The sequence below is a fragment of the Schistocerca piceifrons genome, chromosome X, assembly GCF_021461385.2.
Source record: "Schistocerca piceifrons isolate TAMUIC-IGC-003096 chromosome X, iqSchPice1.1, whole genome shotgun sequence".
Lineage (NCBI taxonomy): Eukaryota > Metazoa > Arthropoda > Insecta > Orthoptera > Acrididae > Schistocerca > Schistocerca piceifrons.
Genome location: NC_060149.1, coordinates 236,438,057 through 236,462,694, shown reverse-complemented (window position 1 = coordinate 236,462,694; position 24,638 = coordinate 236,438,057). Strand labels below are relative to the sequence as shown.

General features: G+C 46.1%; 1 protein-coding gene across 1 annotated transcript in view; it reads left to right on the top strand.

Annotated features, from left to right (window-relative positions):
• The window catches only part of LOC124722284 (voltage-dependent calcium channel gamma-7 subunit-like), a 183,629-nt gene that overhangs the window by 10,239 nt on the left and 148,752 nt on the right, over positions 1–24,638 (top strand). Inside the window, exon 2 of the mRNA XM_047247470.1 lies at positions 9,918–9,923. Within this exon, the coding sequence (XP_047103426.1) occupies positions 9,918–9,923 (6 nt within the window). The remainder of the gene's footprint in view (positions 1–9,917; positions 9,924–24,638) is intronic.

Below are 24,638 nucleotides of genomic sequence, written 5' to 3'. Positions count from 1 at the left end.
ACTTCTTGATGCTCAAAAAATACTGGAAGCAAGCAGCCGCGATATGTTTAAGGGGTTAGCCTAGCAGTTGCATTAAGTGATTTCAGGACACTACACAAACTTAAATGAAGAAGGCTGAACGAGGATTTGATCGGCATTTAGACGTCTAATTTAAATTAATATGATACACCATTTCTTTATATATGTGCACTGAAGGAAAAAAAGGCCTGTATCTACATCCGAAAGCTGTATATATTAGTGCCTGTCTCATAAGAGTGGCACTACTAGCGCCACTATGATGATGCAAAGCAGGTTTGATTTGAATTCACGTAACGGTCGTGAGCGTTAGTTACCTCTGAGATTGGACGTGGTGATTTGTTGACGTCAGGAATGCCTTTAAGGCGACGAAGACGCCATTACCAACACCTGAGTTTGAAAAAGGTCATGTAATAGGGCTACGAGAAGCTGGAAGTTCCTTCTGTGATATTGCAGGAAGACTTGGAGGGAATGTAGCCACTGTATATGATGGCTGGCAGCGATAGTCACGAGATTGTACAATCGCAAGATGACCGTACTCTGGACAGTCACGTGGCACTACCGAGAGGTAAGACCGTCGTGTTCGGCGTATGTTTCTGGCGCATCGTACTGCATCTGCAGCAGCAATTTGAGCAGCAGTTGGCACCACAGTGACAAACGAACTGTTACAAATCGGTTACTTCAAGAACAGCTCCGTGCCAGACGCCAAGTAACGTGCATTCCACTGACCCCAAACCATCGCCATTTGTGAGTCCGGTGGTGTCAAGCGAGAGCTCACTGGAGGGCATGGTGAAGGTCTGTTGTGTATTCTGATGAACTGGTTCTGCCTTGGCGCCATTGATGGCCGTGTGAAGGTTAGGAGGAGGCCAGTTGAATGGTTCAAATGGCTCTGAGCACTATGGGACTTAACATCTGAGGTCATCAGTCCCCTAGAACTTAGAACTAATTAAACCTAACAAACCTATGGACATCACACACATCCATGCGCGAGGCAGGATTCGAACCTGCGACCGTAGCGGTCGCGCGGTTCCAGACTGAAGATGCCAGTTGAGGGCCTGCTACCAGCCTGTCTGCGTGCTAGGTACACTGAACCTACACCTGGAGTTATGGTCTGGGCTGCGAATTCGTATCATAGTAGGAGCACTCTTGTGGTTATCCCACGCACCCTGATCTCAAATTCATACGTCAGTCTGGTGATTCGACCTGCTGTGCTGCCACTCAGTATTCCAGGGGGTGTTTTCCAATGTGATAACACTCGCCCGCAAACCGCTATTCTAGCCCAACATGCTCTACAGAGTGTCGACATGTCATGGCCTGTTAGATCACCAGATGTGTCTCCAATCGAGAACATACGGGACTGTATCGAGCGACAACTCCAGCGTCATCCACAAACAGCATTAACCGTCCCTGTATTGACCTACCAAATGCAACAGACATGGAACTCCATCCCTTAAACTGACTACCGGCAACTGTACAACACAATGCATGCACGTTTGCATGCTTGCATTAAAAATTCCGGCGATTACATCGTTTATTAACGTACCATCACTCCACATTTGCAATGGCTTCTCTCGTTTGAATTAACCTGTGATCTTTCAATGTTAATAATTTAAATATGTTTCCTAGACTAATCTGTTCCCGAAATTTCATTACTGGACATTACTTTTTACTGTTGAGATCTTTTCCCATCAGAGTAATTCATGGAACTCCCTGAAAGATGAAAATTGTGTACTGGACCTAACTTTAATCCAGATATTTACTTTGTAAGCGCTCTATGTTTGATTTACTACGTGACGCAAAGTGATGACCTGTTTGAAGTTAGTTACAGCGTATACTCGGGGAGTAGAGTGATATTTTAATCCTGGCGAATAATTCCTGTCACAACGTCCTTGACAGTGTAAGGTGAGTAAATTACATGTATACTCGTATTACTCGTATTTTCCTTCTATGTGACAACTTTTATAACCAACCAGCGAATTTTATAGTAGGCAACGAAACATGAACCATGTCGCTTATAGACAGAATGCAGGCCTCTGTCGGCTATACACTCATCGGAGACGCTCTCCTGCTCTTTGTTCGGCAATAATAGTAGTAATACTGATGATGATGATGATGAGATGATGATGATGATGACGATGATGATGACGATGATTATGATTGTGGACCCTTCTGCAGCCGAGCAGTCAGCGTTTCTGACTACCGCGGAGTGCATCCGTCTATGATTTTTGTCTTATACGTGTTTTCCTCTGTGGGAGTACTAGAGCGATGTATCTCAGCGTCATGAGTACAGCTGATGTGTTACTTGAAGCAGATGTACAATGTTATGACTACGTGCATCTCCATACTAACGTCTACTGAGGCCGTAGGCATAGCACGACTCGTCAGTTAACCGGAATTGCGTGGCGTTCTCGGCCTGTTCACGGAATTTTAGTACAAATATCAACTTGGATTGCTTGAGGCTTTCCCAACGGACTAGTTGTAGAAATGGTCATCGGGCGAGACGTCGAATGTTGTGAATTTCATACAATATTTCATCGCCGTAACTGATCGATAGCTCAAGTGCGACGAACACACTTCTGAGCTGTGACAGAAGCCTCTTGCATATGCCACGCAAACGAGACTCCAGTCACAGTTCAGGAGTGTGTTTGCGGCACCTGCAGATAACGATCAGCTGCGCCGATGAGATATTAAGGTAATTTCACAACATCTTACGTCCCGGCCGTGAACCATTTCTACAAACATCATTTTCTCTCTTGCACGTGCCGACATTTCTGTAAGAGTAACAGGATATTAAAGAAGACGAAAGTGAATGTTCTAGACTACTGAATGTTTATAGGACACAGGAGAAACAGCTGCAGTTTGGTTTTGTCTCTCTCTGTCTCCCTCTATTCGAAAAGCACGGTTAATTGTTTCGAATTCTCACATTCGTCAGATGGCTTGGATGGTTTTATCAAAATACATGGTATGTTGATTTACAGGTGAGTTGCCTGGGAATGACCACCCGGAGCATTTGTTTCCGTCTTTTTCCAATGAATAACATTAATTTTGTTCTTGATGCTTTCACATTCACTCAAAGTGGTCTTTATTATTCATGTCTGACGGGCAACAATGCAAATTATCGAGACACAACATGTGTTTTGAGTTTTCAAACTGAATATAAGTCAGTCGAAATAAGTGTATGTGTCTTGAATTTTCTCTTACGACGAGCCAGCTCCGATTGCGGAACTTACGTGACGAGCAGCAAGAAAGCACTTCCCTCTGGCAGTGTTCGGTGAGAATAAAGCTTTAAGATTATTCGTCCTCATTGTCACTCACTCTCACAAAAGAAAGTGGCTAGATTCTCCTCATGTATTTCACTGTTGTCAAAAACACGTTTGCAGTGCAGTTTTAGATTGGTTGGTTGATTTGAGGAAGATGACCAAACAGCGAGGTCGTCGGTCCCATCGTATTAGAGAAGGGATGAGAAGGAAATCGGCCGTGCCCTTTCAAAGGAACCATGCCGGCATTTACCTGAAACGATTTAGAGAATTCACGGAAAACCTAAATCAGGGGCCGACCAGTGTGGCCGAGCGGTTCTAGCCGCCTCAGTCTGGAACTGCGCGACCGCAACGGTCGCAAAAAATGGTTCAAATGGCTCTGAGCACTATGGGACTTAACATCTGAGGTCATCAGTCCCCTAGAACTTAGATCTACTTAAACCTAACTAACCTAAGGACATCACACAGACCCATGCCCGAGGCAGGATTCGAACCTGCGACCGTAGCAGCAGCGCGGCTCCGGACTGAAGCGCCCAGAACCGCACGGTCACCGCGGCCGGCCGCAACGGTCGCAGGCTCGAATCCTGCCTCGGGCATGGATGTGTGTGATGTCCTTAGGTTCGTTAGGTTTACGTAGTTCTAAGTTCTAGGGGGTTGATGACCTCAGATGTTAAGTCCCATAGTGCTCAGAGCCATTTGCACCATTTTCACCTAAATCAAGATGGCCGGACGCGGGTTTGAACCGTCGTTCTCCCGAATGAGGGTCGAGTGTGTTAACAACTGGTTCACCGAGCGTTTTTAGAGATGCATTTTTTTCAGTGCGGAGTATGGGGAAACAGTGTTTACAGATCTAAAAAAGCAAAGGCACGGAAATGTTAACATTTAAATAAGATAATAACTCTGTGGAATAGTTACACGCTCTCCACAGCATCTGTTAATAGTTTCTAGCCGGTTAGTACAGGGTTACTTGTCTAGTGGGCACAGGTGCCTGAGCTTCCTTGCTTTATTGGAATATCTATACCCTGTTAAGATCACCTCCCTTAGAGACAAAAATAGAGCATTTACTCGGTGGTGATCATAGAATCCCAACAGAAAAACCAATAGAAAGTCTCTTTGCCACATTCGCTGATTTCTTCTTGTCAGGTTTAGGTTAACCGAAAGACACACATGTATATACAGATGATCCCGATCTTTCTTGTGTTGAGCGAATCCGTTAAAGTAGAACTCAATAGTAATGCAGTAGCAAAACATAATGGTGCCTTTCATAGACGTTCTTGGACTTCTCCATAGGTTGTGGTAAGGAAATCCATCGTGTCTATCTGCTTGTGTGGTGACTTTAAAGCTGTGAATTCCAAGGTATGGTAGTAAATGTGTCTCTAGGTTAGAACTATCGCACGCATATCTCCAGTTACCCTTAGACGAAGTATCTCAAAAGTTCCTAGTGTTGAACAATCCTTCTGGCCTCTACAAATATCCACATCGACATTTTGATTTTTTCAGAGATTTTCAAAAGAATTAATCAGCAGCATTTCATCACATTATCTCAACGCCTTTATTGACATGGGCATAAATATGTGACAGCATACTGAGAATACAAACGGCCGAATTGACGTGAAACCTTAAAAAGTGATGAATTTTAAAGAATCAGTCCAATTCCTATGGTTTGCTTTTCCGAAGAACAGAGTGCTAACCACGGAGCAGTATATGAAAGCAACAGACGAGATGCTACGTCCCCAGAATTTTAAAGAACGAAAAGCGTTCTTAGGATTAGTTAATACTATGGTCATCTCATCTGAAACGTAATCCAGAGCTTTAAATCATTAAACACATTGCCGAAGAAAGACGTGGTGTCGACATGGTCCGTAAACTGGGACAAAACCTTCAGAAGCCTAAAACATAAAGTTCGTTAAGTTCCTTGTCTCGTCACATTTTCCCCAGGGAAAATCCTACCTCTCGTAACACGTGCCTCAAATTACAGTAGTTATGCAGTTCTTCCACACAAAGACCAAACTGCAATACAGCGTCCACTGCGTTTGAAAGACGTTAACTCGATCCATGTTACCTATTCACAAACCGAAAAGGGAGCTGTGGTATCGATAGCTACGATGCCACGGCGTAGGCGCAAGTTCATAGGTTGGCACTACGACACCGACACCGACGACAGAGCGCCCTCTGGCAGGCGTTGTTCAGCTCTACGGGCGCCGCTGCAGATTCTACCCATTTGATCAAAAGCAGACGGCCGGGACACTTCGCTTCAGTTTCGCTTCATATAGAGACTTTGCACTACTTACGACGGGTCTAAGGCTTCGCATCTACGTGCTCCTCAGTGCAAAGTTAGGTATACAGGTTATTATGTATTCAGTTAATATTGTGATATAGTAAAACCATTTCTAAGAGCAGTACCGAGAGATTTTCACCTTTTCCTGCTCCTACTCACTTACTACATTCGGCCTACCCTTCAGTTTACAGGTGCAGACCCACGCGCCGCCTTCCAGGCGGGATACAAAAGGAGCATTAGCGATTAGTGTGAGGCAGTTAAAACAGCCCACCCCAAATATAGCCTGGAATAGTAAATACCACGTGAGCAAAACTGAAAGACGAAAATGACGTTCCCATGATGTCACAGCGGAATAACATAACTCGATAAAACTTGGACCATACAAGAAATAACTGCTGCAGTATAGCACAGAAGATAACTAAAAAAAATACATAATAAGACGAAGAGAAATTGCACTTTCATTCAAAGACTAAACGCGATTAACATTGGTCCCCTGGAAATTACGAAAGGCGTGACATGGTCCTTAATAGGGGTTGTGATCACCACGAACAGTAATGTATGCTCTGCAAAGTGCTGTCATGCTGGCCACCAGGTTGGTACGGGGTTTTCGTGGTAGGGCCTTCAATTCCAGCACATTTGGAATTCGTTAGGGAGACTATTGCAGCCAGTCAACATACAGCATCGACCATCCAGCAGTTGTCAACCTCGCTGATGGAAGGATGGAACAATCTACCACAAGGACTTCTTAGCAACCTTGTGGCCAGCATGGAAGCTCACTGCAGAGCGTGCTCTGCCGCCCGTGATCATCACACACCCTATGAAGAATGAAGTCTCTCATTTCGTAATGTCAATGGGGCCATCATTAATCGCGGTGGCTTCAGTGTAATTATTATCTCTGAACGACAGTGTCATTTCTGTTCGTCTCATTGTGTATTTCTTCGTTAACTTCTGTACTACACTGCAGCAGTTGTTTCTATGTGTGCTCCAAGTTTCAACGATCTTTCCTGGCAGCGACACATTAAGCGACATTACTTTCGTCCTTAAGTTTGGCTCTCCACTCTAGTGATGGTTTTAAAAGAACCAGTGTCGGTATAGTAATGGGGTAGTTGCAGACGTCACAAAACTCGACACACGTCTCATATAACTTACCAAATACGCTACGTCGATATACACTCCTGGAAATGGAAAAAAGAACACATTGACACCGGTGTGTCAGACCCACCATACTTGCTCCAGACACTGCGAGAGGGCTGTACAAGCAATGATCACACGCACGGCACAGCGGACACACCAGGAACCGCGGTGTTGGCCGTCGAATGGCGCTAGCTGCGCAGCATTTGTGCACCGCCGCCGTCAGTGTCAGCCAGTTTGCCGTGGCATATGGAGCTCCATCGCAGTCTTTAACACTGGTAGCATGCCGCGACAGCGTGGACGTGAACCGTATGTGCAGTTGACGGACTTTGAGCGAGGGCGTATAGTGGGCATGCGGGAGGCCGGGTGGACGTACCGCCGAATTTCTCAACACGTGGGGCGTGAGGTCTCCACAGTACATCGATGTTGTCGCCAGTGGTCGGCGGAAGGTGCACGTGTCCGTCGACCTGGGACCGGACCGCAGCGACGCACGGATGCATGCCAAGACCGTAGGATCCTACGCAGTGCCGTAGGGGACCGCACCGCCACTTCCCAGAAAATTAGGGACACTGTTGCTCCTGGGGTATCGGCGAGGACCATTCGCAACCGTCTCCATGAAGCTCGGCTATGGTCCCGCACACCGTTAGGCCGTCTTCCGCTCACGGCCCAACATCGTGCAGCCCGCCTCCAGTGGTGTCGCGACAGGCGTGAATGGAGGGATGAATGGAGACGTGTCGTCTTCAGCGATGAGAGTCGCTTCTGCCTTGGTGCCAATGATGGTTGTATGCGTGTTTGGCGCCGTGCAGGTGAGCGCCACAATCAGGACTGCATACGACCGAGGCACACAGGGCCAACACCCGGCATCATGGTGTGGGGAGCGATCTCCTACACTGGCCGTACACCACTGGTGATCGTCGAGGGGACACTGAATAGTGCACGGTACATCCAAACCGTCATCGAACCCATCGTTCTACCATTCCTAGACCGGCAAGGGAACTTGCTGTTCCAACAGGACAATGCACGTCCGCATGTATCCCGTGCCACCCAACGTGCTCTAGAAGGTGTAAGTCAACTACCCTGGGCAGCAAGATCTCCGGATCTGTCCCCCATTGAGCATGTTTGGGACTGGATGAAGCGTCGTCTCACGCGGTCTGCACGTCCAGCACGAATGCTGGTCCAACTGAGGCGCCAGGTGGAAATGGCATGGCAAGCCGTTCCACAGGACTACATCCAGCATCTCTACGATCGTCTCCATGGGAGAATAGCAGCCTGCATTGCTGCGAAAGGTGGATATACACTGTACTAGTGCCGACATTGTGCATGCTCTGTTGCCTGTGTCTATGTGCCTGTGGTTCTGTCAGTGTGATCATGTGATGTATCTGACCCCAGGAATGTGTCAATAAAGTTTCCCCTTCCTGGGACAATGAATTCACGGTGTTCTTATTTCAATTTCCAGGAGTGTATTATTTGTTCTGGATGTATTTGGAGTGGTCTTAGTTATTCACTCACTGTACTGAGTGATTGAAAAGGATGCTGAAAAAAATTACAGTATTTCCATAGGGTGTCTAGGAGAATAAGTTAAGGAAATGAATCCATAATCAGAAACCACATCGAACGACACTACAGAATATCGAAAATATCGAGATCAGCGTTTTCTGGTGCATCTTACAAGCAGCACTTACAGCTACCCTCACCACTGGGAGCTTCGGCAATCAATCTAGATCTATACATAACATTAAAGGTTTGAAAATATTCTCCAGATTTACTGGATGATATTGTACTCACTACCATCCGCCCGCCCGGTTAGCTGTGCGATCTAACGCGCTGCTTTCCGGGCGGGAAGGCGTGCCAGTCCCCGGCACGAATTCGCCCGGCGGATTACTGTCGAGGTCCGGTGAGCAGGTTAGTCTGTGGATGGTTTTTGAGGCGGTTTTCCATCTAACGCTAGCCACAACGGACCAAAAATGAGTCAGCCCTAGGACACATCACGCAAACACCATTTACCACCGCCTCTATCCTCGATAATGGGCTCTATAAGGCGAGGAAATACTTCAGGAATGCCATATCCAGCTAAAGCCATTCATCGATGATTAGATCCCGTGGAGGTACCATACTGCTGTGATGTTGTTCAAAATAGTCACATTCATTTTATATGGGATCAAATCGGATGGCTTAGCGGGTCTGGCTGTGAGCACTATGGGACTTAACATCTGAGGTCATCAGTCCCCTAGAACTTAGAACTACTTAAACCTAACTAACCTAAGGACAACACACACATCCATGGCCGAGGCAGGATTCGAACCTCAAACCGTAGCGGTCCCGCGGTTCCAGACTGAAGCGCCTAGACCGCTCGGCCACCCCGGCCGGCTTAGCGGGTCTGGCTACAGGAGTTGAACAAAAATATGGACATACAAAAAACATATTACCATTGCTAATACGGTGTAGGTAACTAGTTGTGCATTCAAAAGAGCTTCAAGTCGCCTCGCAGTGGATAGACAGGTTCTATATGCACACAACAAAAACGTTTTGCGTCACCCCGGTTCCCAGAACTCCTGAAGATAGATGTTGACTACGGATATTGTACCACAGACACAGTCCCTTTGACTGTTCAGAGATGCCACTAAACAAACCCAAATATGTAAACAAGCATGCATGAGCAGCGCCTATTAGATGGAGAGGATCCGACAGCCGATCAGTTCCAGTCATACCACCAGGAAGGAGGTACAGGGCTCGTGTTGTCCGTAGTTCAACCATGCCTAGACGGTCAATGCCGCGGTTCGATCGCGTCTGCATTGTTACTCTGTGCCAGGAAAGGCTCTCAACAAGGGAAGTGTCCAGGTGTCTCAGAGTGTACCAAAGCGATGTTGTTTGGACATGGAGGAGATACAGAGAGACAGGAACTGTCGATGCCATGCCTCGCTCAGGCCGCCAAAGGGCTACTACTGCAATGGATGACCGCTTCCTACGGATTATGGCTCGGAGGAACCCTGACAGCAACGCCACCATGTTGAATAATGCTTTTCGTGCAGCCGCAGGACGTTGTGTTACGACTCAAACTGTGCGCAGTAGGCGGTATGATGCGCAACTTCACTTCCGACGCCCACGGCAAGGTCCATCTTTGCAACCACGACACCATGCAGCGCGGTACAGATGGGCCCAACAACTGACCGAATGGACCTCTCAGGAATGGCATCACGTTCTCTTCACCGATGAGTGTCGCATACACCTTCAACCAGACAATCGTCGGAGACATGTTTTGAGGCAACCCGGTCAGGCTGAACGCCTTAGACACACTGTCCAGCGAATGCAGCAAGGTGAAGGTTCCCTGCTGTTTTGGGGTGGTATTAAGTGGGGCCGACATACGCCGCTGGTGGTCATGGAAGGAGCCGTTACGGCTGTACGATACGTGAATGCCATCCTCCGGCCGACAGTGCAACCATATCGGCAGCATAACGACCTCGCTCGACTAGAGTGGCCAGCATCTTCTCCAGACATGAACCCTATCGAACATGCCTGGGGTAGATTGAAAAGGCCTGTTTATGGACGACGTGACTCACCTACCACTCTAAGGGATCTAAGCTGAATCGCCGTTGAGGAGTGGGACAATCTGGACCAACAGTGCCTTGATGAACTAATGGATAGTACTGCACGACGAATGCAGTCATGCATCAATGCAAGAGGACGTGCTACTGGGTATTAGAGGTACGGGAGTGTACAACAATCTGGACCACCACCTCTGAAGGTCTCGTTGTATTCGTTGTATAGTGGTACAACATGCAATGTGTTGTTTTCATAAGCAATGAAAAGGGCGGAAATTGTGTTTATGTTGATCTCTGTTCCAATTTTAAATACAGGTTCCGGAACTCTCGGAACCGAGGTGATGCAAAACTTTTTTTTTCAAGGGATTCGTATACCATTCTTCCTGCAAAATAGTGATAAGTTCAGGTAACGTTGGGGGTGGATAGTGATCATGAACCTTTCTCTTCACAGTAGACCACAAAGGTTCAATATTATTGAGACCTAGTGTCTGTGGGAGATGTCACATTCATCCTCCTGCCCACAACACCAGTTGTTGACGACGCGAGCTGTGTAAACAGGGGTATTGTCGCCTTGAAACTCACTATCACCTTTGGGAACACACACTGTACTTTGGGATGAAAGAGAGGACGACGGTTCAAACCCATGTCGACCATCCAGATTTAGGTTTTCCGTGGTTTCCCTAAATCACTCCAGGCAAATGCCGGGATGGCTTCTTCGAAAGAACATGGCCGATTACCTTCCCCATCCTTGACATAATCTGAGCTTGTGCTCCGTATCTCATGACCTCGATGTCGACGAGAGGTTGATCACAATCTTCAGCCCTTCATTCATTCCTTACGTAATCAACCAAATAACGTTGAAGGGCTTCCCCCTGTGTAGTCCGTCCACCACAGTTCAGTCTGTTTAGCGGGCCAGGTACGGCCCTGAATCACCTACGAGGTTGTTAGTAAACAGACGAGGGAAGGCACTGCATACACTACATGGCGTGCGAGTCGCAGCACGCAGCGCTGCGATCGGCGGACAGTATTTTATGTTCGTGAGGTCACGTTGTTACATGGCACCGCACCGTATCTCTCCACAGGCGGCTACATACAAGGCATACATGGAGAGGAAGGAACGATCGGTGGCAAAATAGAAGCTACATGGAAAATCAAATGTTTTATTTGCAACAGTTAGTTACACGTTCTCTGCGTAGTCACCGCACCGACTTAGACTTCTGTCGTACCTTTGTACCATCTTTCCAATGCCCTCGTCGTAGAAGGCAGCTTCCTCTGCTTTCCGACAATATTTTATGCTGAACTGCAGCTCGTTGTCTGTGCCAAGATTTTGTCTTCATAGCCATTGGTTCATTGGGCAGAGATAAAAATCAGAGGGAGCTCAAACACTTCCCATGTAAAACGGTGCCGGACAGTCTTCGTTGCACCTGCATTATGCGGCCGAGAATGGTCATGAAGAACGAAACTCATGACAATTAGGTTATGTGGGTTGCATGAAATCAGGCGAAAATCTTCATCCGGACTGCACACTCGGCGACGCTATCTACGGACATACTAGAGACAATGCCCAACATATGCGTGCAGAGCTTCCTCGTATTTTCACTGTGGTTTCCATTTCGCGACCGATCGTTCCTTACTTCCCCAATAGCCGTCGTAGGTTTGTTCTGAGCCCAGAGGTGGTCAGACACGTCCCGGACTCTGACGGATCAGGATCTGCTTAAAGTCTCCGCAACGGACCTCTCCTGTCGTGACCGCTGCCGCTCCCGCTGCCCGCCGAGTTGTGCTGTCTTCAGAGCTCCTCGTCTTATAGAACCGTGTTACCGTCTCCTCCTTGTTCCTCGAGATATTGTCCAGGACAGACAGTTCCATTTATCAAGTTAAGATATTTGTTTAGTTACTGTAATAAACAGTTGTTGTGAAAGTGTGTTTCGTCACTCCTCAGCGGAGGACAGAACACCAAAATGGTCACAAATCCTAGGCAGTAATGCGACCTTGGGGGTTACTGTGTGGCCAATGGAATACCATGATATGGCTGCCCAAATCATGACCGAACCCCCGCCATGTTTCACTCGTAGGACGTAACCTCGGCCAGAAGTTGATAAGTGTGAAACGAGACCTCCTATGTCCAAATGACAATCTTCCATTGCTCCAAAGTCTAGGTTTTATAGCTTCGGCACAAAATTTTTCCGTTACGGACATTTGCATCATTAATGGGTGGCTCTGGAATTCCACCTCGACCAATTCCTAGCTTACCGAGCTCCCTTCGTATTTTGGTACTGACAGCGCGACGCTCAGTTCTGCAGTGACTTTTGAAGGTCTTCTCGTCACAATCCTCTTAAATAACCGTCTGTCACCATCACTCAGTACGCAGTTTCGTCCGCGTTGTGACTTTGCGGGTAAGATCTTTCCGCTTTCTCTGTGTGAGGTATAAATCTTTGATAAGGTGCCTGTTAATCACCGAATACTTCGGCTGCCTTGTTTACGGATGCACGCACCGCGTTCGAATTCACATAACTCCAACATAATGTCCTCGCAACTACGCAAAGTACTCTGAACACGACTGACACTTGTAACACGTTGAGGATATAGATCAGGTGGCGTTCGCTGTCAAATACAACAACGCAACCTGCAGGCTTCGTTATCGTCTGCATTTATGTTAGCATATGCATTTCTCACGGTGTTCTCGGATTTCTCACCGTGGGGGTCTGACTTTTCGTCACCAGGAATGTACGCGTGCAGCCTTTCACACTCAGCTGTCATCTTGGACGACGGGAGTGTCCATAGCATACTCATAAAGATGCAGCAGAAAGTATAACACTTAGTCACAGGTGATGTCGAAATAAAAATCTTCGTTCACGCTCGTTGTAACCTGAGTGACTGGGTTCTTGTCATTGTACAAAAACGCCCTTAAAGCATTACAGAACCAGCTCTGACGTGCACTACACGGTCCTCACACTGTGGGTAAACACCTCATTGGCAGCAGCGGAAATTGTCGGATCGCACACCACCCCTCCAGTTAGCTACTGTCAAGTTTGTGTGTTTAGACTATTGAAGAGCTGGTTTCCACTGAGGTGACAAATGTCATTGAATACCTCCTCATATCATGTCGCACCTTCTTTTGCCCAGAGTAGTACGGCAACTCAACGTGGTATGGACTCAACAAGTCGTTGGAAGACCTGTAAGCGTATTGTCATATCGCTGGCTTAGTTGCGGAGTATCTTTGCGGGCAGCGCGTTCGCAGAGTCGAGCACGGGACACGGAATTGTTATACTGTGTTGCGGGTAGTTCTGCATGTGAGAGGCACTGTTATTATGGAAGTTCGAGTGTTGCTAGAAATGCTAAAAGAGTAAAGTGATGAAATATGGAAGTGATTCAGATGAAACTGGGTAATGATGTAATTAAAATTGAGCAGTGCCGCCGATAACGTATTTGTGTATCCTCTCGTAGCGTGTCGCACCGTACATCAACCATCCGCGCCGTGTTCGGCCTCTCAGAATGAGCTAATGTCGATCAGCAATATAGTTTACCACGAAAGAAAGCATTCAAGTGCCAGTGTCTTGTAGTGAGCGTGAGAACGTGCGTTCGGTCATTGCGTTCCGCATCATCAACAATGAGCCGCGTCGCGACGGTTACGCGCACGCTCGTACAAGTGAGAACTGAGAAACATTAACTTTATGAACAGTGTAAGATCATTACTATTGTCAATGAGGAATGGTACTAAACATCTGTGTATACGTGACGAGCGTAAGAACTTTCGTTCGATCATTCGGCCTCCGCATCTTCAATAATCACCCGCTTCGCGCCCGTTACGCGTACGCTCGTCCAAGTGATATTGTGGACAGATAACCATCAAGAATGCTAATTGGGATAAACACTTATGACTTAGAATGTAAACAGTGCAACCTACGACTTTCTTATCGTCTCAGAATATAGTTGTTCATGCCAGACGTAGGACAGTGTTGTGTATAATCTTGAGTGGCTCCCCTAAATCCGCTTGCATATTTCGATAGATAATTTCAGGCAAGCCAGCAGTAGTGTGGAGCATAACAGTACGACCGCCGCGGGATTATCAGGTACGTGGTGTGGACAGGGCGCACGGTCAAGAAACGTGAAGCGAGAACCAGTTAAAGGTACCCCAGCCATTTGTACCCCCGGGCGTGTTACAGACACATGCAGAAATATTGTGCCATATTGCCTCTACAGCTGTCCATAATTGCCAAGGTGTTACCAGCGCAGAATTTTTTTCACGAACTGACCTCTCGATTATGTTTCGCAAATGTTCGACAGGTTTTATTTCGGGCGATCTGGGTGGACAAATCATTCGCTCGAATTCTCCAGAATGTTCTTCAAACAAATCGCGAACAGCTGTGCCCCTGTGACAGTCTGCCGCGGTGGCCGAGCAGTTCTAGGCGCTTTAGTCCGGAACCGCGCGACTGCTACGGTCGCAGGTTCGAATCCTGCCTCGGGCATGGATGTGTGTGATGTCCTTAGGTTAGTTAGGTTTCAGTAGTTCTAAGTTCTAGAGAACTGAAGACCTCAGATTTTAAGTCCCATACTGCTCAGAGCCATTTGAACCCTGTGACACGGCGCATTGCAAGCCATAAAAATTCCATTATTGTTCGGGAACATAAAGTCAATGAATGGCGGCTGCAAATGGTCTCAAAGTAGCCGAACATAATCAGAACCCAGTCATATCCACGCAAACACAGCCCACACCATTATAGAACCACCAAAAGCTTGGTCAGTGCCTCGATGACAACTTCGGTCCATAACTTCATTCGGTCAGCGTCACAGTCGAACCCTACCATCAGCCCTTACCAACTGAAATCGAGACTCGTCTAACCACGCCAAGGTTTTCCAGTCGTCTAGGGTCCAAACGGTACGGTCACGAGCTCAGGAGACACGCTGCAGGCAGTGTTGTGCTCTTAGTGAAGGCACTCATGTCGGTCGTCTGCTGCCAAATTTCGCCACACTGTCCTAATGGATACGTTCCTCGTACGTCCTATATTGATTTCTGCGGTTATTTCACGGAGTGTTGCTTATCCGTTAGGATTGGCAACTCTACCCAAACGCCGCTGCTCTCTGTCTTTAAGTGAGGACCGTGGTGAGAGCTAATGCCTGAAATGTGTATTCTGGGCACACTATTGACCCAGTAGATCTTGGAATACTGGATTCCCTAACCATTTTCGCAAAGGAATGTCCGAAGGATGTAGCTCCAAATATCATTCCGCGTTCAAAGTTCGTTAATTGCTGTCGTGTGGCCATAATCACATGGGAAACCTCTTAACATGAATCACCTGAGTACAAATGACAGCTCCGGACTTTTGTCAGCTCAGTGTAAGTGCTGCCTTGGGCAGTGACTATCTGTGCAGGTTTGGTTTAAGACCCTAGCCACACAAGCAGCCTCCCGGGGTGCCAATCTGAGGAGGTACAAAATGTGTACACAGGATCACTCACAATTAATAGTGATAACAACCCACTTCTGCGTTCGTTAGAATTACTATTTGAAGGTCTTACCAAAGTCCAAGGGGCGGCAAGTAACGTGTGTGGGAGGTAGGGAAAAGGGGATGTAACTTGTCAGTTGTTGTTGTTGTTGGCTCAAATGGTTCAAATGGCTCTGAGCACTATGGGACTCAACATCTATGGTCATCAGTCCCCTGGAACTGAGAACTACTTAAACCTAACTAACCTAAGGACATCACACAACACCCAGTCATCACGAGGCAGAGAAAATCCCTGACCCCGCCGGGAATCGAACCCGGGAACCCGGGTGTGGGAAACGTGTTGTTGTTGTTGCTGCTGTGAGGAGACTGTGGTGGGGGGCTCTAATTGAATCTTTAGTCGAATATTTTAATCTGACCCTGTATATCTAACGTAAGCAAATCATTACAAACCTTATCACTGATAAAGGAAATCACCTGACTGGGAAATTAGACAAGGATCTCAATTAACTTACTTTATTATATGTAAAATGAAAAGGAATAATGCAACAGTCATTGAAAATAATAACTGTAATAAGGTAATACCTTTGCAAATCTGGACAAGGATTTGGAATGTGAAGCAAATGATCGCATATTTGAATAAAACATTTATATTCGCGTGAGTCATACCGTGGTTCCCGAATGTTAGTGCACAGAGATAGAAAATGCTACAGAAGGATACGCGTCTGCATCTACTGCCGGAGTTAAAAGCATGTTAAATCTCTAACAGTAATTGCGTCTTCAGAATGAATATTGAAATTACTGCACATCGTTAAAATTGATTAGGTTTTCCCTACAGTTCGCCTCCCTGTTGCGGCTGGGTCTGAACATACTCATATTCTGCAGATGGCGGATGAAGTGGCTCCAAAGTCAGTCATCGGCTGTGTGCAAACAACTTGCGTCTTGAGTCCAACACGGCCGGATGCGAGCCTCTCGTCGCAGAAGACCCTGGAGAAGTCGTCTAGAAGTGAAGTCTGCCCATCACGACACTGAAGTACGAAGTAACTTTCTGCAGTGCGCTTCCAACAAGGAAAACTGTTCTCTGCGTTTTATTTTCTGGTGTCGCGTAATTTTGACTGACTGAATGATAAATTCTGGGAGTGCCGACCAGTAAGAAGTTGACTAAAGACATGCTGGTGTCCCTCCCTTACTCTCATTTCAGATGGTTGACCAGTTACAAAATTCTTTATACTTGGCACTGAAAAACTGTGTCCTACTCATCCCTTCCTTCTATGTTTAAACGCTGGCCAGTAAGATCGGATCTTTTTAAGCACAGTCATACTCCTCCCCCCCCCCCTCCCCCCCCCACCTCTACTTTATTCGTGTGAATCAATTGTAGCTGTTTTTACATTTCCTTAAACATCCAGTTTTGGCAGGATCTCAGCACGGCGTCGGGTCCCCTTTCCTCAAAGGAGCCTTAAAACTTTCTCTGCCAGTTCTGCTTTCACATATATTATCTTAACATCCCATGTTTTCCGGTGAATTCTCTCTTTGGTGCTTCCCACAACAGCAGGTCTTCCAGGACTCTGCCAAAAACTGCACGCATCCCGCGACCACACACTGTTCGCGAAAAATAGTCTGTTGCCCCCCACCCCCCCCCCACCCCCCATCCTAGAGACATTACATTATGACTGGTCGGTTGGCACCAAGGCGACTTTTCTTCAAAGCACAGTTTGACCCGACTGAATAGTGTGGTGCTTCTGCTGGGGGCTGGTTCTCCGCCGGTTTTATGACCACTATGGCGAGTCCCCTTATCCACAGCGAAGTGCGGCCTGCTTTCATAGTGGCTTCTGAACTAGATGTACACCCAGTTCAACCATTGAAAATTGTAATCTAACAGGGAACACCTTGAGTGTGACATCGCAAGTTCAGTCTTTAGTAAGGCTCGTTTGAAAGTGTTTTGTTAATTGTTACTGGAAAAATAGCTGGTAATGACTCACCATGTGCACCAGGGCAGAAAATGAGCGTCCGGGAGGTGCAGAGACCAATCTTCTGTGGGATGTGTGCATTACAGCTCACAAAATGGACTTTGTCGACATTCAACAGATGTTTAAAACAATCCATTAACTTGCACCTTGAACAACGAATGAGAAATGGCACGCCATAATGATCACAAAGGTTCGCACCATCAAGATCGAAGTCGAAATCCTCGAGAATTGCAAACCGTTCTGGACGTTCAGCTAGGTATCCACTCTTAAGGATTGCATATAGAATCATATCGGTGTAACAGGATGATGAGAACTGATGGAATGTGATGGCATGTAGGCGAAAGCGAAGCCAGTCTGTCGTGGAGTTTATCATGAGACTGGCTACCCTTTAAGCGTACATCAACATCTACATCATACTCCGCAAGTCACCGAATGGTGTGTGGCGGAGGGTACTTTCGGTACCTCTATCTGATCCCGCCAACACTGTTACACTCGAGAATAGTGCGCGGGAATAACGATTGTCGGTAAGCCTTCGTATTGGCCCTAATTTCTCGAATTTTCTCCTCGTGGTCAACACGCGAGATGTATGGGGGGGGGGGGAGGTGGAGGGGAGGGGGAAGTAATATGTTGTCCGACTTCTCCTGAAAAGTGCTGTCCCGAAATTTCAATAGTAAATCTCTCCCTGACGCACAACGCTTCTCTTGTAACGTCTGTCTGTGGAGTTTGTTTAGCATCGCCGTAACGCTCTCTCGCCAGCTAGACGACCCACTGACGAAACGCACCGCTCTTCGTTGGATCTTCTCTATCTCCTCTATCAGTCCTACCTGATAGGGATTCCAGATAGATGAATAGTACTCAAGAATCGGGCGAACAAGCGCCTTATAAGCCACTTCTTTCGTGGGTGAGTTGCATTTCCTATAGATTCTTCCGGTGAATCTGAGTTTGGTGCCTGCTTTTCCCACTATCTGTTTTATATGGTCATTCCACTTAAGCTCGCTCTGGATAGTTACACCTAGATATTTTACGGCAGACGATGTCTCCAGCTGTACAGTAGTGGCACGAAAAAAAAAAAAAAAAAAAACATCCAGAGGCTGAATTTGTACAGTGGTTCCAGGTGGTATGAACTGCAATGTTACACATTTTTCAGGAGGGATATTTTGCTCTGAAGGAGTAAAACTTTTATACGCAGACCAGGAATCAAGCAAAAGGAAGTTATTTTGACCAGCTATTGGCCAAAAGCACTGCTCATACCATAGCTTTAGTTCTCTTACGACTATTTTCCCGCTCTTGCTGGCTATGAGGTAAATACTCCCTACTGCCCTGCAAGACCACACACACGAGAAAGAATCGTACGGGGAAGAGTATCTCCAGCTTATCGCAGCACAACAAATAGCTTTCCAACCAATTTGCCATCCAGGTTAACAGTTGACATAATTGTATACGAATGCGTTAAGGCACTGATGTTGATCTTGAGTCAACTCTCTTGGTACCTCTAATTTCCACGGTGCCTTTCACATGCATTTCCTCTTCAAATCCCTATTGTCGGAGTTCTATAAATTCATTACTGAATGGCGGAATAAGTTTGTATCAAATTTTCGGGCCGATTATGCAGTTTGCTGGCATCGTCAAGTTGATGCTTTGTTCGAAATTTTATCATCTTACGTCTTCCAGTTCTGTAACACTGTCTGACGTTATGCGACAATCCACTGCTTCCCTTGAAATGACTGTAATCTATATCAGGCGCAGTTTGATGTGCATAACGTAATAGGTCACTATTAGGCACGTCCTGTTAATTGTATCGAGCATTTTTGAAACGCACAAATACCAGTTTTTATAAAAAGTACGCCTTGTACTCCCTTGAATTTATGTAGTTTTTCTTATTCACTACACGGTCATGTTGCTGCGCACTTAATTCAGATATGTTCATAACTGTTTTTGTACTATGCTACGAATGATCTTCCAGGTACGTAACTGCTTAGCACCCGCTCCTTGGACGACGACTGTCCTTTACTTTGTTGCACTGGAGACTGGATTTGTGGCTCCCTGTCCGACAAGGATGATGTAATGCTTGGCTCAACATCTGTTTTAATATCATTTTCACTTGTTAAGCACGTATCTCCATCACAGTACTCCTCATATACATTGTCTGCGCAGTCCAGCATATACCACAACACACATTCCACTGACTCATATTCCACAAACGCTTGTATTTCAACTGGCACTTCTTTCTCTGTATGAAATTCCTTGGGTTCCTTTCTGACGAAATGTCAACTTCGGCAACTGTTGCTGTAGATATAACGCAATGTTTGCTTTGTGCCGGCCGCGGTGACCGAGCGGTTCTAGGCGTTTCAGTCCGGAGCCGCGCTGCTGCTATGGTCGCACGTTCGAATCCTCCCTCGGGCATGGATGTGTGTGATGTCCGTAATAGTTAGGTTTGAGTAGTAAGTCCCATAGTGCTTAGGCCATTGGAAGCATTTGTTTGCTTTGTTTATCGCTGCCACTGCTCTGCTTCGTATCAATACCAGTAGCATTGTTGTGAGTTACTCGTCGACTAAGCGGTTCAACAACGTTCCGTAGCCTTATGCTGTGCTCACCATTGGATACCTCCAGTCCCGCCCGCTATTGCCATTAACAGCCAATATTGTGGTTGCGTGGTAGACAGTATGCGGGGCGTCGAATGCCCTAAACATCATTGGCCTTTTAAGTGTTGGTATTCACTGGTACTGATTAATATTTCATTTTCTGATGGAGATTAATTCATACCGATTTGATTTAAGTCTTTCTTTCGAGTTTTACATAAGTTACAATTCGGAAAAAAACGGTCGTATAAGAAGGTAATGGGCGCCAAATGATGTCACTCGTGTGGAGAGCTATTTTGGAACAACCTTCTTTCTGTAAAATACCCGACCCCGAATGTCCATTGCATGCGGTTTCCTTAACAATGTTAGCTCGGAAACTGGCTGAGACGGACCTGTATGCATTGGCAGCAACACTTCTTGTCGGGTTTGAGACCGACTGTTATTGACAAGGTGTGACACTCGCCTCCGGTCTCTCTGTTAAGATCTCTTAACGACCGTTCTTCTTACGCCGTGTTACATGGCTACTTGTTCTACAACATGCTGTGTCCCATCGATCGTGCGCCGGCTAACACCACGTTCAAAGTCACCTAAATATTACCGGCCGCGGTGGCCGAGCGGTTCTAGGCGCTTCAGTCCGGAACCGCGCGACTGATACGGTCGCAGGTTCGAATCCTGCCTCGGGCATGGATGTGTGTGATGTCCTTAGGTTGGTTAGGTTTAATTAGTTCTAAGTTCCAGGGGACTGATGACCTCAGATGTTCAGTCCCATAGTGCTCAGAGCCATTTGAACCATTTTAAACCTAAATCTTGATTACCTTCCATTGTAGTAGATATGACAACTGCGCCAGACACTTGTTGTCTTATATAGGCATTGCAGATCGCAGCGCCGTATTCTGCCTGTTCACATGTTTCTATATTAGAATATACATGCCTATAGCAGTTCCTTTGGCGCTTCAGTGTATTAGGTGACAATACCTGTCATCAGTGTCTGAAAATGCGAGGACACCTAAGAAGTGCTTGACGCATCAGCTACTTATATTCCTTTGTGTCCTGAACCTCAACAGTTCCCTTTGGGATATTTGATTGGAAATGTTATAGCTGTCCAGAAATCAGTTTCCTATTGTATAGTGAAGGCGAACTGTTACAGCGTTGTTGTCTCTAATATCAGAATTTAGAGGACACATTAACATCACACAACATACACCGACCTACACACATTCATATCTGTCCAATTGTTTTTGCGGATTTTGTTACGACAGGTGAGTTCATGAAATGTATCATGCCTCTACTTTTTTTCTTTGGCCACTGTCTGGTAGCAAACCGTATAACGACAGTCAGTGTCTTTATTGTCCCAGTTCCTTTTTGTTATTCTGGTTCTCTAGGAATTGAACTTAATTTTGTTCGTCGGTCTGGTCGCCAGCGATCTGCCTCATCTTCCCAATGTCCCGTTTCCGCTACCAATACCGTGCAGCCCACTACCTGAAATAGCTAACGGTGCTTCTACTGGTGTTGTACTAGATGTTAATTTTAATCTTAAAGTATCCCTTTCTGTATACGTCATATGCTTTCTCACAGTGGTAGTGCAACAGATGGCCCCACTGCTTGCTGCGAATCCGGCAGTGGCTGTAAACATGGCACCATGGTATGGCCCCACTGCTTGTGATAGTAATTTGTGAGTCATAGTGTCAACTCGAGCTACCTTTTGAGTGATTCCATTGCGGTGAGCTGAAGAATTTCGTTTTCCTTGCAAGTATTAGCCTAAATAACAGCACATCTGACTCCACTGAATGGAAATTCCTTATTATTTGATGTTGGGATTTCTAGTTAGAGATAATCTATCCCTCATCAATAAAAAGGTTGTCTTATGGACAGATTTTGAGTATTCTTTTCACACCATTGCTGCATCAAACAGAAAAATTTTTCTTTTTTCTCCAGCTTTCACCTAGAATATTCAGAGACATCTGTCTGAACGTCGTCTGCGTATGAGATGACATCGTCTGAGACATCCTCTCAATATAAACTGGCTAGCAAGGGCTCGACGACTAAGTTCCAACAAAGCGTCCAGCAGATAGAACGCCGTAGGCAGTGTTTAGTAATGAGTTTAATAACCTTCACCTACCAGCTTGCCACTCAAAAGTCCTTCCACTACATCAGTCCCTTGTACAATATAAAGGCATTTCTGGGTTTAGAAATATTTTAGCCGAATAAAAATTGCAGATTATCAAAGGTGTCTGCCATGTCCACAATCGTAGCCACTATTATTTCCAAGCGATGCCACACACCAAGCGCGCATTCCTTTTAATGTATCATATGTCAGCAATAGAGTCTCAGTTTCTGGGATTAAACTAACTGTGTGTAGCCCGTGAATCTCTATGCACCTGAAAACGGTCACAGTGGAGCCTTTCCTGGACTTCAGCTGTAGTATTCTATGGCTCTTCCGATTTAATGAGTCTTCATCACTTCAGTTTTTTAATAATTACTGCTCTTGTTATTTTTTAGATCTATGAAATACGTCATAGTGAGACAGTAAGAATATGTGTTAAAGAAGGAGCTGTTTGCTACAAGCTGTCTAATGTCAAGTCCTGAAGCATTTCCTTTCCTCATCTTGTAGGTGACGGAGGATCTCTCCTCGTCTGTAAAAGGAAGTATAAGCACATTGTTAATTTAGGCAATATGCATTACATTTCGAAAGCGAGTATCATCTACATTGTCACTAGCAGCGTCGCCATCGGAAAGAAATGTCCGGAGAAAGTGTTCCGCAGGAATCCCTCAGTTTCTTCTTTGACGTACCGCCACGCGATGTAATTCCGTTCCTTGAGCTGCCTGACTACTTTAGGGATTGGGGATTTTGTAAAGACACGCTCTACAGATACGGTATAGCTTGGAGGGACTCTACATTTGGTATTCATGTGTGCTTGTTTCCTAACAGATGGGGAATTTCTGCAGCGTTTCATAGAAACTGCGTTTCCCCTCAGATCTACAATAATTAGGAGAAAGGCTTCAACACCTGCCCAGTGTTCACTGGTGACTTGGGAAACTGAATTTGGAAAAACCATCCAAAATTTTCTGAGCAACAGCATCAACAAAGGTGAAGTTTTTTATCCTCCCTTCAAATGATTTAGTCGTTTTCTTTAATTTAAATCGAATATGCAGCTGTTCGATTTAAGTTTACTACTGTCCTCGGATACATATTGGGATGAATGTGCAGTGCAAGTCTTCTGCTAAGAATGATGCATAAAACTGTGCCTTAACCTGCATGTTCACCTAACTTGTAGTCCGCTTCTGGTATTTGATTCATTGGCATCCAACTTCTCTTACCGATCCTACAGCAACAACGGTTGATGATTTATAGTTTCCTTCCCCCCCCCCCCAGATCTTGCCAGCCCCTTTACGTAATCAACAGGGCTGAAGATATGAGATCCCGAAGGCGAGACAAATTCCCGTACGTTCGCGAAGTGGTAATCTAATTACCCTGACTGTGTTTCGGAAGCCAGGGTGTGATTATTTGTTTAGCATACAAGTGAACAACAGTGAGATTCGCTCGATCTTTCAGTAGACCATTATAGAAAAAACGCGCGACTGACGATAGCAAAAGCTGTAGGTTGCGTATCATCTCATAAGAGAAGCCTCATTTTACACCTAGTAAACATACTCTGTTGTGCAACGCAATCATACTCCTGAATCGCCGTGGGCCGATATGTAGAACAAATAATTACTTCACATGACCTTAATCAGTGACGGTCCTCTTGTGCTCATTGTAATCTCTGGGCCCCGTAACGTAAGAATTTTAAAGATACTTAAATTTGAACAGTGGCTCCTTTACCACAAAGCGCACAAACGAATCGTGGTAGTCTCTGGATGTTGTTTCAGTCTAGCACAGAATTGCGGAGGGACCTGCTCCAGCAAACCGAGCTTGTACGTAGCGACATTTTTCTTCTGCACATCTTTGACGACGACAGTTAACGCTAGAACCGCAGTTTAACCCAAATTAAGGTACTTGGTATTGATTGTTGACACGGACATGTGTGTTCATATGACTTCAAAGAGGAGAAATCCCATGGATATAACATCATATGACTGGGATGTTGCGTTCCTGATTAATGGGGATTATGGATTTAAAGAGACTAAACCTCTACGGTCACCAGTCTTTTATTCACCTCCGGTACCGAATCTGTGCACCCCATCTGCCTGGATCTGCAGTAAATCCACTTTGAAAGTATGAGAACGTTTCCTAAATGTCTGTATGACGTGTCTTTGAGGCTGGACGTGGGTACCAACCCGGTATTTACCTACTGGCATGCGGGAAACCGCATGGAAAACAAATCCAGTCTGGAGAGCTCACCAGCCCTCGTCGTTAATCAGAGACGCGCATTCAGTCCGGATCAGGCTCTTCTTCCCGTGTCCCGGTAGCGGCGGGTTAACACGCTCTGCTGT